Raw genomic sequence first — 12,977 nt, 5'->3', positions numbered from 1 at the left:
ATATTTTGTAAAGTGCATCCTGCAAGAAAAGTAATGCTAAATTTTCAGTGTTAGAGTATTTTCTTAGATATGTGTCCTGAAAAAGAGAGCTTCCCTTGAGCACAAGGGAGGGCTCAAGTATTCGTAGTGAGTGACCTGCAGCAAATCACCATGTGTCTTTTCTTCTGGGCTCACTCATCTGTTATTTTCTTGAATTTAAAAAAAAAAAAAATAATTTTTCTGTAAATTTGGGGAGTTGTCAGTGGGAAGTTGTTTCTTCCACTTGCTCAGCACCAGCTAGAATCTGGGCTTCTGCTCAAAGGATTCACATTAGTTTTCAAACCTTTTGAGGCATGAATCAGCACCACAGATGTTTTGGAAGTGTTGGGTTGTGTTTGTGTGCAGCTGATGGCAATGAGACCTCTAGTTTGCTGTGCACTTGGGAGCTGACTGAGAGAGCTGGGAACCATCATCCAAGTGGCAAGAAGCTGGTGTTCCGTGCTGTCTATCTTCTCTAAGTGTGTGCTTTTTCTTTCCCACAGGGTCCGTGTCTGTTTGGAGAGAGGATGAGAAGATGAAACCGTGAAAAGCACACCATGAATGTTTGGTAAGTGAACAGAAATCCCAGAAATCCTTTGATGTACAGTTCCCATCTAGATAAGTTACGGAGATTGAACAGAAGAAAAGGTAAAATCTCAAGCAGGAGAGTTAAGCACAATCCATTATCTGCCAGGAAGCCATGCTGCATGAGGCTGCTTTTTCTGTTCAGGTAAAACAGTGCGCCTATGGGAAGCAATCTTGCCAAATTTCTCATCTGTGGCATCGATGTAGTTCACTCATTCTTAGTAATGTTGCAGCATATTGTGTTAAAAGACAGGTGTGATGGGCTGTGTTTCTTGGCTTTGCAAAGAAAGGGAAACTTCTGAACAAAATTCAAGAAGAGAGTGAGGTAATGAGTGCAGAAGGCGTGATAATGAACTGATCTTGATTAGCACAGGGAGGTCCTGAATTAGCATAGGCTTATTTGTGCCAGTCTCTGTGTTACAGTATACAAATATTAATCAAGCTGTGTAGTATCTTTATGATACTGAACACGTAGTTTCCTCTTATTACTGAAGGTAGTCATGAAAGAAGAAAGGGATATATTAAAAAGAATCTCATTAAAATGATCTGTTTGCTTGGACCATAGCTTAAATTTTTTGCTCAAGTTCACATGGCTGCCCTGTAGTGAAAACAGGACACTTCAGTTGGATCAGAAATGGGAGGTACAACCAGGGAAGCATTAAGCAGAAGGACCCAGCAGCATTTTGGCCACCTGAATACAGGGCTTTACCTTTGTTCAAGTGTCCACAACAGTTGTTTTTACAGCTTTCTTCCCGAATCTTATTTTTTCATTTTGTGTGCTCTATTCTAAACCATAGAATCTGTCTGAAAATCTTCCAGCAAGTCTCTGATACAGACATGAGTTGATAAGAGGCAGGAACTTGTGCTGCTGGCATAGCTGGCTGCGGGTGACATCAGTGTTTTACGCTATAGGAAAGAACGGGAGGAGGAGCAGGGAGGCTGTTTTTGCTGTTACTGCTGGGCAGGGTGAGCAATTCAACAACTCCAGAAACGACAGCCTGGGGTGAAGGTAGCCAGCTGTTACTATTGTTGGCTATAATAATGAAGCTCTTGGAGTAATCTTATAGGAATTATGTTTTTCTTTAGTCTTCAATCATATTTCATAAACTGTTACTTTGCTGGCGTGCGGCAGACAGGAGCGTGGAAATGGCACAGCTGCCAGCAGAGGGCTGCAGCGGGAGGCTGGGAGTGGGGACACCTGTGCTGGGAGCAGGACCTGGGGCTGGTGTGCGTGCTCTGCTTCTTGCAAACAGCATCCTTCTGGAAACGCTGCTTTGCACTGACTCTTCACTCTGAAGCTTTCAGAAAGCTGGTGATTGCAGCTCAAGGGAGGAATCCTTGAAAGCACCTGAAAAAATTCCACACATCACATGTAGCTAATCCCTTTTTAAAGTTTCTTTGCACTTTAAAACAAGAAAGCAGTGGGGTTATCCATCGTAATTATTTTCCAAGGCTGCTCTAATGTCTGCTTAGTGGAACACACATTTGTCCCATCCCAGTCATGATTGCTCTTTCCAGGTGCTGGGGTTTACCTTCCTCTGGTTGCATTTGTGCAGTACAGAGTGCACAGCTGGGTAGCACACGTGAGAAGGCATTGCTGCTTTGGTGCAATCTGTGTGCCTAGGGCCCAGAGCTAGCATGCCTGAAGTGTAGATTTCATGGTGAAAGCTTAATACTGAATAACTGTTAATAAAGATAGACAGGTACTTGGCAGAAGTTTCAGGATACGCTCATGCATTGGAACATTTTATGTTTATCAAGGGACTTACGTAGAAAATGAAGTCTAGAACTTGTTGAATAATTGCTACTACTTTTAGTCTACTTTATCCCTGACTTGAAATTACATCTTGTTGTACGTCCAAAACGTGAAGGGACACTTGGGAAATGTTTGAGGATCTAGGTGTGTTCAATGGATTGAATGGGATTCTCAAAGGGAAAATGCAGGAATCATTCCTTTTACCTGAGGAGGTGTGGCTTCATAGCTTTGTACTTATGGGAGCACTGCCAAATGGTGTTTAAACAGCAGGGCTCCAATTCTCCATCCCCATGTGGCACTGATAAAGTCTTTTGGCCTCCGGATGTTCCAAGTTCTCTTATCTGAAGAATGGGAATGAGGATTTCTAACAAGCTTTTTAACTTCTCCTGTGGAGGGTGCAGTAGAATCTATGAAATCGTTATTGCTGATGCAATTTAAGATATATGGAACTTATGTTGGTAAGAAGGATGTGATTTGAGGAGAAATGTGAAAAGGTGAGGTGATATTTATGAAAGAGAGGATGGCTTCTTGCAATAGAAATCACTGACACTTCTCTGTACCTCTTTCTGTTGCACAAATCATTCGGTGTACCCTAAAGTAATGAAGCAAGCAAGCATTTCCTTGTCTTTATATCCATAATCTCGAGGCAGCAGAATAAGCTGCATGATTTCACCTGGTGGGCCGTGGGTTTGTGAGAGGACCGACTTCTGAGAATAAGCCGTCATCTGGATTATCGGCAGCACAGCTGAAACTGAACTGTGCCACTCCAGAGCTGCGGAGCTGCTCTTGTTGTAGGAAGGAGCAGTTCTGAGGGGAGTTCTGTTTGGCTTCTGCTGGCGGGCGGCAGGGGAGCGCTGCCACAGGGCTGCAACGCCGCTGCTTTCAGTTACAGGAGGAGATCCCAGCTACGAGCAGCTGGTTTCTGAAGCGCTGCGTGCAGCGGGCCGGGAGGCCCTTCCTGACGCCTGTCTGCTCCGACTCGTGCCCGACGACTCGCGAGGCCGCCGGCCGCACGGGGCAGCCCCTCCACCTGCTCGCAGCCCCGAGCCCGGCGGAGCAGCAGGCCGCCCCCGCTGCCGCCGTTGCCCGGAGACGAGCGGCGAGCTCGCAGTGGGAGGAGGCAGCGAGGAGGAGGAGGAGGCTGAGAGGAGGCGGAGGGCGGCGCGGGTTGCGGCGGCGGCGGCGGCAGTCGCTGCGGCGGGGCGCGGCGGGGACGCAACGCTCCGCAGCCGCCCAGAGGAAGCGGCCCCGGGGCGGGGGCGGCCGCTCGCAACCATGCCGAGCCCGGGGCGCTGAGCCCGCCCCGCTGCCGCACAATGGAGGAGGAGAGGTGGGTGCCGCCGCCGAGCCTTTGTGGCCGTCCGGGCGGCGGGCTCCGGCGGCGGCCCCGGGCCGGCCGAGCCGGGGTACGCGGATGCCCGGGCACGGAGGGGCGGGCCGGGGGTCGGGCGGATCCCGCTGACGGGAGGCAGCGCGGGGTCGGAGCTGCGCGGTGCGCCGCGGGAGCCCGGCGGCCGGCTGGGGTCACGTCTGAGCCGTCCTCGCTGCTGGCTGTGCCGCTGGAGGGCTGGGTGGCTTTTGGGAAGCCTTTGGACTCGGCGTACCTGTGTGTACGTGGGAGCCGGCACGGGTGTCGGGCAGGAGCGATGCTGAGCCGTCCTCGCGCCGTTGCTGGGCCGTGTGTATTTTATCTATTTTATCTCTGCCGGGTGACGGCGTAGCTCCAAGAGCTGCGCACAGAAGTGCCCTCGGAGCCATCCCGGTGCCCGCTGACCGCGCGAGGGGCTCCGCTCCGGGCTCCGAGGTGCTGCAGAGCCGTGCGGTGCTCCGCTCCTCCCAAGGCTGGGCGCGTTTCTCACACCAGAATCGCTGCAAACTACACGTGAAGCCGTTTCTTTTTTAAATTATTTTTATTATTATTTCTCTTTCAAACAGGATATGCCGGGTGTCCCTTCTCCATCCCTGCTGGTGGCCGTGCAGGGAGCGTGGGATGGGGAGGGGGCTTGGCTGGCTGGCGGTGCTCATCTCCAGGGCTTGGCAGCAGTTGTGTTTAAATGTGGTACATTGAGAGACTGAAGTGTGGTCAGCCCCGCGTTGTGGGATTTCCCTCTGTTAAGGAGCAGCTCTGCAGCCTGTTCAGATTGCTCTGAAGGGTGGCTTGGTACCCTTACCCAGCCCCATAGCTGCAGTGCTTGGTGTGTTCAGTGGGCAGCACACAGCTCTCGCCCTCGTCTCTAAATTGCTCTAAAATGGAGCTCCCATTCCATGTAAGGGTGTGAATGGTCAGCTATGGATATAAATCCAGATATCGGTATGCAGGTGTTAATTGATTTCCAGTGCCTTGAAATCTTAGATTGTCATATTAACTTTTAGCTTAGTGTTTGAGGGACTGCGGAGTGGTCATCTGGGTGCCCCAGGCTGTGCACCTCCTTGGTGCTACCGCGTTTTACCTCTTCCCATGAGACAGCAATGGTTCTGCTGTGCATGATGGCCTCTTGCTGGTTGAGCAGGGAAGAAGTCACCTGGAAAGCAGCTGGGAGCTTTGTCTTACCCTCTTTTCCAGACTGTCCAGTTTTAGGGCATGAAGCACTGATTAGCCCTATCGGCATGCTTTTGGAAGTAAAGAATGATTGCCCAGACTGCTGCTTTTGTTTCTGGCTTTTGGGAAGGGGAGGGAAGCCCTGAGGAACACATGGGCAGTAGCAATGTGGGCTTTGCCTTCTGACAGGGAGTGCTGGGGATGCTCTGTAGGACTGCTCCAAAGCTGTCCTGCCTGTTCAGAATGAGTCCTGGGAGGTTTAAAAAGCTGACCTTGCAGCCCAGTGAGCGGGCTGGTTCTGCTCCCATTTTTGTACTTTTTGCATTTCAACTCAAATATATGTCATGCAGATTAGGACTTAAATTTTACACAGTGTGGCCTTCATGACTTCCCCCTGGTTTTTAATTTTCCATTTTTGGAGCTCACGAGGAGTTATTGGTGCTTGTATCACCTCCGACTCTGGTCCCAAGCCTGCCTGGACTCAAATATCCTGCTAATTCCTACGTCTGGTTGTGCAGCAGTATTGTGTGCCCACATCAGTGCACATGGGCAGAAGCAGCCATGGGCAAGGGGGATTTAACCTGAAACATTCACATCTGGCAACAAGTTATCTCAGAATCCTGATTCTCTTTTACTGCACTGATAAGAGCTTTAATTTGATGGAGGAATTGCATAATGGTGTCTGATCTGGCAAGGAAATCTGAATCTAGATGTGTAAGATGTGTCTGAGTTTGGAAAGGTAACAAAGACTGGATGGCTTTTTGTTAGAGAAGTCTTACAACCTGTAATTTTAAATCTCTCTAGATGTGGTAACCTTTTCATCGAGCTGGAGGCTCTTCATAGGATTTGTCTGAAAAATTCCAAGGAAGCAAATAGTATTCTTGTCATAGTTGAGTCACTGTGTGTTGCTTCCATTATTGTCAGTGAAGAGTTTTATTCTCAGCAGCTCCTGAAGTCTGCTTTTCCCCCAAGGTCTCATTTTATATAATTTTTTTTTTTGGGGGGGGGGTCTCTTGCATGCCTATCATGTATTTGTCTAAGAGAACGTCTCCAAGTTTGATGTAGGTGCTGAAGAAATTCAGTTAGTAGGATAATGTAATAGGATGCTAAAGAGCTTTTCCATGATGTGCTGTAACGACAGTGTGCTTCTCTGAAATTCCCTCAAAAGCCATCCAGGTATTCGGATTCCTTCAGTCACATTTTTTACCGTGTTTCTATACACCTAAAGAAAAAAACGAGGAATTGAGGTCTTATAAATATGTAACTACAGCACAACCTTTTCTTACTGCTTGTCTGCCTCAGGGAATGACACTGTTGGCCATCGTGCATTTGCTCTGTGATTTTGTGATTCTAAAGGCTTGCTCCAGTTGAACTACTTTTCTTAAAAACATATTAATTTTCTGGTCTTCCTTTATCTTTATGGAGGCATTTTAGCTTTGAAGACCAGTAACTGCTGTTGGGTATCCTTCAGATTTTTAGATCAGAGCTATGTCACACCTGTCAGAAACTTGAAACTGACATTGCACAGTGATGTTTGAGGTGCATCCTGGAGAGAAGGAATTTCACTTTGGACAATGTGTAGCTAGCTTGTCACTCATCTTTTAAGACTGAAGTGTAGGAGGAGGGCAACTCACTGAGCGCTGGGAAAGCCATGGTGCCAACTTGGGGCCGTGGGATGTGGCAGCACCCAGAGCCCCCCAGCACTCACAGTGAGGACCCAGCAGGTCTCCAAAGCTTGGTGACCCTGAGAAGGCTGGGTGCTGGAGCTGTCCTTTCCTATTCCAAAGGAAAGCTCATTCTCCCATCCTCCTTTAGGGTGAACTTCTGGCTAAAGCCGGCGTTGGGATTGATTTTGGCAGAGGCATGATTTTTGTTCCTGTGGTTTACTAGCTCTCTACATGGCAATAACCTTGCAAGGGGACAGTTTAGATCTAAGGAAGGCTTTTATTCTTTTGCACAATCTACAAAGACATCTGTAATTACTGCTGGTAACTAAGGCAATCCAACTTTATGAGTGATGCCTGCGTGCGGTGGAGCTGTGGGTTATGGGATGTAAGTGCTCTCCGCAGGCTGGGATGTGGCCCAGCTCGGTCGGAGAAGCTGCTGAGCCTGAGCGAGGCGTGCTGAGCTTGGAGAGGGGAAATGGCCGTAAAGAGCACTCTGAGCTTCACTGGCACGGTGTGGGGCTCTGAAATTGGGGTACGTTTGTTCCACCTGGGGATGACACCGGAACCTGAGCAGAGGAATGGCGGCACGGTTGGCACACACTGAAAGGAAGGGCTGCATGGCTGGTCTCCGTCCTGCTGTGTCCCTAACGAGGGCATTCATCTGGCCCAGGGAAATTAAATCATTTGTCCATTCACTCGCTGCATGGCCTCGGGTGGCCCAGGGTGGGACAAATTGCTCCTGGCACCCGGCCTGCTGTATGCTGGATGTCAGCTCCTCGGGCAGCACGGGGATGGGAAGGACCTGCATGGTCCACTCTGCTCTGAGGACTTCGTTCTCTCCTTGGCTTTGCTCCCTTACTGAAATAACAGAGTAATTCTGAAGCGTAACAGCTCTCTGTGTAGTGAGAGAAGCAGGGTTACGTAAATGGGCTCTTTGGTCTCTGCAGCTCAGTTTTGTGTGGCAGGTTGTGTTTGCAGGCAGCGTGAGGATCCTTGCATTTTTATGTTAGGAAGGCGTTGGTGTTATCTGTGAGTTTGTGCGTGGGGGTGTGAAATCTTTCTCCTCTGTATTAATGGAGCAAAGTTCTGTGGAAGCTGACTCAGTTTCAAAGATGAGTTAAAGGCAATTGGCCATTAATTTCTTTAAATTTCTTTCTACATTAGTCATTTGGGAAGAACTTTAAATAGCATGTATTGATTTTACTTATTTAAACAAGCTGCTAGCCAGAAAAAATGCAGTATTTTCTTATGGCGAGCTCTTTACTTATGAAATTCACCCCTTCTAGTAAATCTGAGAACGTTCATCAGGATGCTTTAGAAACAGCTGCTTTTCATGTTTCTTAGGAAGATCTGATCGGTCTTTTTCAAAACGAACAAGGTTTTTGCTTTTAAAATACACAGACCAATGCGGTGGAGTGGAGGCTCTATGGAGGCGTGTTGTTCTGACCTTTACTTTCATGTTCGATGGAACTTGCTGTGTCCTCTGATCTGCATCTCTTGCCTGCTGGGGAGTTGGAAAATAATGAATCTTTGGATGCTGGCACCAGAGTGCTAACAAATAAATCTCAGTGGTACGCTTCTGGATTAAAGAAGCTGTGTGGTCTTTGTGTGCATCGCTTGGTTTGGGATCCTGCAGGGTCAATCTCTGACTGTGACTGTAAGCAGCATCCAGTGGGCACAGGTGTCTGCTCACCTCTTTCAGTTTCGTTTTCCCTTTATTTGTTTGCTTCTTGTATGTGCTTCTGCTCTGGGGACCGAAAGCTTGGAGAAGCCGCTTTCACATCCCTGCTTGGTGCTGCATGCCACGGGGGAAAGCTTGGCTGTTTGAAAAGCGAGGCTGAAATTTTAAAGCTGTGGTCAAACTTCACTCAGCCGAAGGTTTCAGCAGAGGATTTTGATCAGTGAAGCACGGAGGTGCAGCTGAATGTGGCCATGTGCCAGTGATGCTCAGAGGCTCCTTGCTGCAGTGGAGCTGGGTGGGAGCTGAATGCTGTGTGTGCTGTTGGCACACTGCTTTCCTCAGGGACACAAAAGCTGGCTGTGTCATTGCCTGCTGCCAGCTCTGTGAGTGCTGAATGTTTAACAGGGGGTGCCCTCCCTTCTGGCTTTTTATCTGGCCATACTGGGCTAGTGGGATGAAAACCATGAGAATGTCATGTTAGGTAAGGGGAACACATAGCAGGTTGTAAATAGTTAACAATTGTGTTTTGTCGGGAAAAAGTCACTGTGTATGAAGATACATATAGTATACGTGCATTAGCAGAGGTCAGTAGACTGTTGTGGAGAACATCCCTACACTCTTCACTGGCTTTGTACCCTTCTTCAGAGGCCATCTGTGGTGCAGCCTGGATGTGCAGCTATTGGTTTAACCTGCTTCAGCCTGTTTTTTCCTGAAACAAGTGCAATAAGAAAAGCAACAAGGAGAAGGGTGTGAAACCTGCAGCTCATGGGGACTTTCTTTTGGAAGGAAAACTCTGATCAGGTCTCCAGGCTGGTGAGTGGTGGTGATGGGGTTACCTCCCAGGGACAGTCATTCACTTGGAGCTGATTTTCAATGAGGATGACCTTGCTCAGCTTGTTTTATTTGCTTTTGCCTGCTGGAAGGTTCGAGGTATGAGCTGTAGATTTAAGTGGAACAGTTATCTCACTCTAAAATGCTGCTTTGTTTTACAGGTGGGAAGTTTTAGCTCAGAGTGATTTTGTGCATTTTGGAATCATAGAGGTGGTGATATTGACCTTATGTCAATTCTGTGCAAAGAGCCAACGCTCAGAACAAAGTAATGAGGACACGTATGTGCCTTAGGCACCTGTTGGCCTGGTTAAACACAGCACAGAACTGGGTGCATCTGGTTTTACATTACCTATACAGCCCGTAGTTCTGCTGGGAAAGCCGAGTTTAGTAATTCTTTCTATACATTTCAGTGGCACTAAATAGACCTATTTCTGGAATGGCAATGGAACATGGCTGCTGCAAAGTTAATGCTTGGAAAATCTGCAGGTAGTTTTAATAGCCCTTTTCTATTGGCCTCTGTGGAAGGAGATATAAGTCATGTATTGTATGCTTTGGTTTTTCAGATGAGATGTGAAAAGGTAAATTTCTCTATGTGTTACAGTATATCCATGGAACTCCTGCAAGTCCCAGTGCTGAAGTCTATTCCTGTTCAGTCAGGCAATTGTGTTCTGGCTTGAATTTCAGCTTACACTGCTTTCCTGGACTGCAGCCTGTGAGACTGAGCTTTGTCCTCGAGTGTTTGGCACTTCTTTTTCTTCCCTGCTGATTGAAATGTGGGTTGTTTGGCTTTCCACATCAGTGCAGAGGTAGCTGCATTTTGTGATGCTGTTCATATGACAAGCCTGGTTGGATAACAAATGTGCGAGCAACTCCACGGATTATGCTCTGTGCTGCAGTTTTATGATACCTGTTATTTTGGAAGTGTCACAGAATCAAACTTGGTACTGTTTGTTTTGTTCTTTTCAGCATTAAGCAGAGCTCCCGATCCTCTGAGGCAGGTGAAGATGAAAAGGACCAGCGCACAGTGACAGTCAACCCCTCGCACATGAGAAAGGCATTCAAGGTCATGAATGAATTGCGGAGGTACATTTCTGACTTAATGGCAGAAAGGTGCTGATTGAAACAGAAGGGCTTCTGGGAGGCTTTAAAATAAATAGAAATCTCTAATGGTTGCATGGAGGGTATTGATAAGCAAGTGGAAAGAGGCAGCTACAGTGTGGTGGGGTGCTGTGCCTGTTCTCACGTTGCCTATTTTCTAGTCAGAAGGAAGCCAGCAGCAGCTCAACAAGTTATTTGAGCATATCCTTCATTGTATAGATAATTCATGTAACATTTTCCAATACTTACAGCAAATATAGCTGTAAACTATGTTCTTAGCTGAGTTAATGTTCTGAAAACCAGTAAAAGAACATTACAGACAGAAAGACACCTACACGTAATTACAGACCAGAGATTATGAATGTACTGTTCTTATTCCGTTGAACAAGTGCTGTTGCTCAATCTGGGCTGAGCACTTCAAAGTAGGAAAAAAGCCACACTGACAACTCAGGTTCTCTATTTGGAAATTAAAAAATCCCATTGTTAGATAAGAGGGACCACCTTGGCATCTTTAAAAAATTGTGTGGGCATAGGGAGAATGGAGGCTGAGAAAATGTCAGCAAACATGGCCCTTAAGAAGCTGTGCCACCACGTTGCTGATGTGATGGCAGTAGTTAAACCTGTGCTGTTTTTCAGCTGTTCCCCCATGAACCAGGCAGAAGTTCGGGGAGTGTTTCTCCAGCAAGTTCATCCGAGCTGTTTGCCACTTCAGCAAAGACTTACAGTCACGAGTTTTGAAAGAAGTCCTGCGCACAAATGTGTCATACACACAAACGTGTGCTCCCTCTCTCCAGATGGCACGAGGAAAGCAGATAACACCTTTTCCTCTTTCTGTGTGCTCAGAGTACTCCAAAGAGGCTGCTGTAGCACCTCCCTCCTGCAGATTTAGTAGTTTCCCAATATCTGTTTTCTCCAGTGCAGAGAAGAGTTAGAAATGTCTCCTTCCACGCATGTCTCGCAGGGATTCACAGTTGCATAAGGAACAGAAAATGGAAATGTCCTTCCCTTGTAACAATTAAATGAAGCAAAGTATGGTTTTTTATGTTGGCATCCCTCTAGTCCTCTCTTTGCTAGCAAAAGTCCTCTCTACTGCAAGCAAAAGATCTGAAAATAGAGGCTTGTGCAGCTATATTCAGAAATCTATTGTGCTCCTATTATTCCTTTGTTAATTGAAGCACAGTGGGAATAGCTGGAGACTGACAGCGTTTCTCAGTGCCTGCAGTCAGTTAGGTCTTGTGCAATGGTGAAGGGATAAAACAAAATTGAAAGCTGCCCTTACGAACTTGTTTGATGTTTGCTTTTTCTGGGTACTCCTCCTCCTCAGTCCTGCTGCTGTTCTGGAATATACAGTTCTCATGTCTGTTACACTGATCTTGTAATCCATTAAGCAGTTAATAATCAGTGTTAAAAGCTACCTTGAATAATTGTGCCTTATGTTAAAGGCACGGAGAAATCCCAAGCAGAGGGTCTGGAATAACCTTGCTAAGCCTTTAACCTATTTGCAATATGTTGCTCACTTAGAATTTTTAGCTATCAAATGTAAATTGAATTAACTTTAATGAGTGGTACTTTAAATAACTATAGTCCAAAGAGGAACTGAATGGGGCATCTTTTACATAAGCTGAAGAAAATGGGGAAGCTTCCATTAAGAGCCGATTGAACAACTCCCATTACTGCCCTCATTCCTTCCAAAGGAGAGTGAATGTAGAACAAAGATTGTCAGTTCCTACTTTCCTTCTGTTTTCCATCAGTAACCCTCTATTTTGCAAATCACTTTGTTTATTTATTCCAAGATATGGAGGAGGAGGAGGAGACATGCCAAGACCATTAGGAGTTTTGTGTGTATTTATTTGATATGTAGTTTCCCAGGAGAAAGCACAGCATTTTGATAAGCATTTCTGATGAGAAGACTACATCTAGATTTGTAGACACTAAACTTTCTTTCAGGCTTAACATTTCAAAAGATTGCCCTTATTTTGCATTTGTATGCTCAAACATCTTAAACCAACTTATTGGGAGGCTGAGCACTTCTCACTGTCTGCATCTGGAAGCCTTGTGCAAACATTAACTAATGAATCCTCAAAGGACATACGTGGAGCTGCTAGGAAAGGTCACTGGTTAATGAAGTGGCTTTTCTAAAGCCATACAGTGATTCAGTATGGAGCATAGAAGTTATTTGGTTTTGTTTGGAACCCTTGTTTTATTCCTGTGACTCTTAATCCCAGCTAAGTCATAGGGTAAGGAAGTTCTCAGGCCAGGGGTAAGCTGCAGGCCTGACTGCTGCTCCCCAAGGGCTCAGGTGCCTTGTCCATAGCAGTCGGACTTCTGCTTGCTTCTTCAGGCATAAAACATAGTTGTTGTGTTGTTGTTTTGTTTTGTTTTCTTACCATTTCTGAAACAACCTTTATCTTTTCTGGTGTTTTTCCAGCAAGCGACTCCTCTGTGATGTAGTGATTGTGGCAGAAACTGTGGAGATGGAAGCCCACCGCGTGGTCCTGGCAGCCTGCAGCCCTTATTTTTGTGCCATGTTTACAGGTACTCTGCAGCAGACCGTGCTCTGGGGCACGGTAAATGGGCTTGGGGGTGGCATAAGGCTGTGGGGAGCATGCAGGATATCGCTCACAGGAAGGTTACTTTGAGGCTTGGCTTGCCGTGGGTGGTTTTTTATTCCTCAGCAAATACTTGGGTCATGAAACCACACATTGTTAACATCAGGCACGCGTGCTGTGCCCTGTTGTTCACATCAAAGAAGCTGCTGGCGTTGAAGTTGTAGTTTTGAGGCCCAGACTTCAGATGCTTATT

At 46.8% G+C, this 12,977-nt stretch overlaps 1 protein-coding gene across 6 annotated transcripts in view; it reads left to right on the top strand.

The window, feature by feature from the left end:
- The window catches only part of KLHL3 (kelch like family member 3), a 112,655-nt gene that overhangs the window by 67,466 nt on the left and 32,212 nt on the right, over positions 1-12,977 (top strand). For 5 of the 6 annotated variants that reach the window (XM_042881716.1, XM_042881715.1, XM_042881712.1 and 2 more), the window contains 3 exons: positions 522-586; positions 10,044-10,160; positions 12,604-12,710. In XM_042881716.1, coding sequence (XP_042737650.1) covers positions 576-586; positions 10,044-10,160; positions 12,604-12,710 — 235 coding nt within the window. In that variant the 5' untranslated portion in view covers positions 522-575. Of the gene's footprint in view, positions 1-521; positions 587-3,615; positions 3,690-10,043; positions 10,161-12,603; positions 12,711-12,977 lie in introns of those variants that run through there. The other variant, XM_042881710.1, reaches the window with a different exon arrangement.

This window comes from Lagopus leucura, unplaced genomic scaffold (genome assembly GCF_019238085.1).
Source record: "Lagopus leucura isolate 7727_CA_CO unplaced genomic scaffold, USGS_WTPT01 Super-Scaffold_100030, whole genome shotgun sequence".
Classification (NCBI taxonomy): Eukaryota; Metazoa; Chordata; class Aves; order Galliformes; family Phasianidae; genus Lagopus; species Lagopus leucura.
The sequence above is the reverse complement of the archived record's forward strand: the minus strand, read 5'-3'. Positions and strand labels throughout refer to the sequence as shown.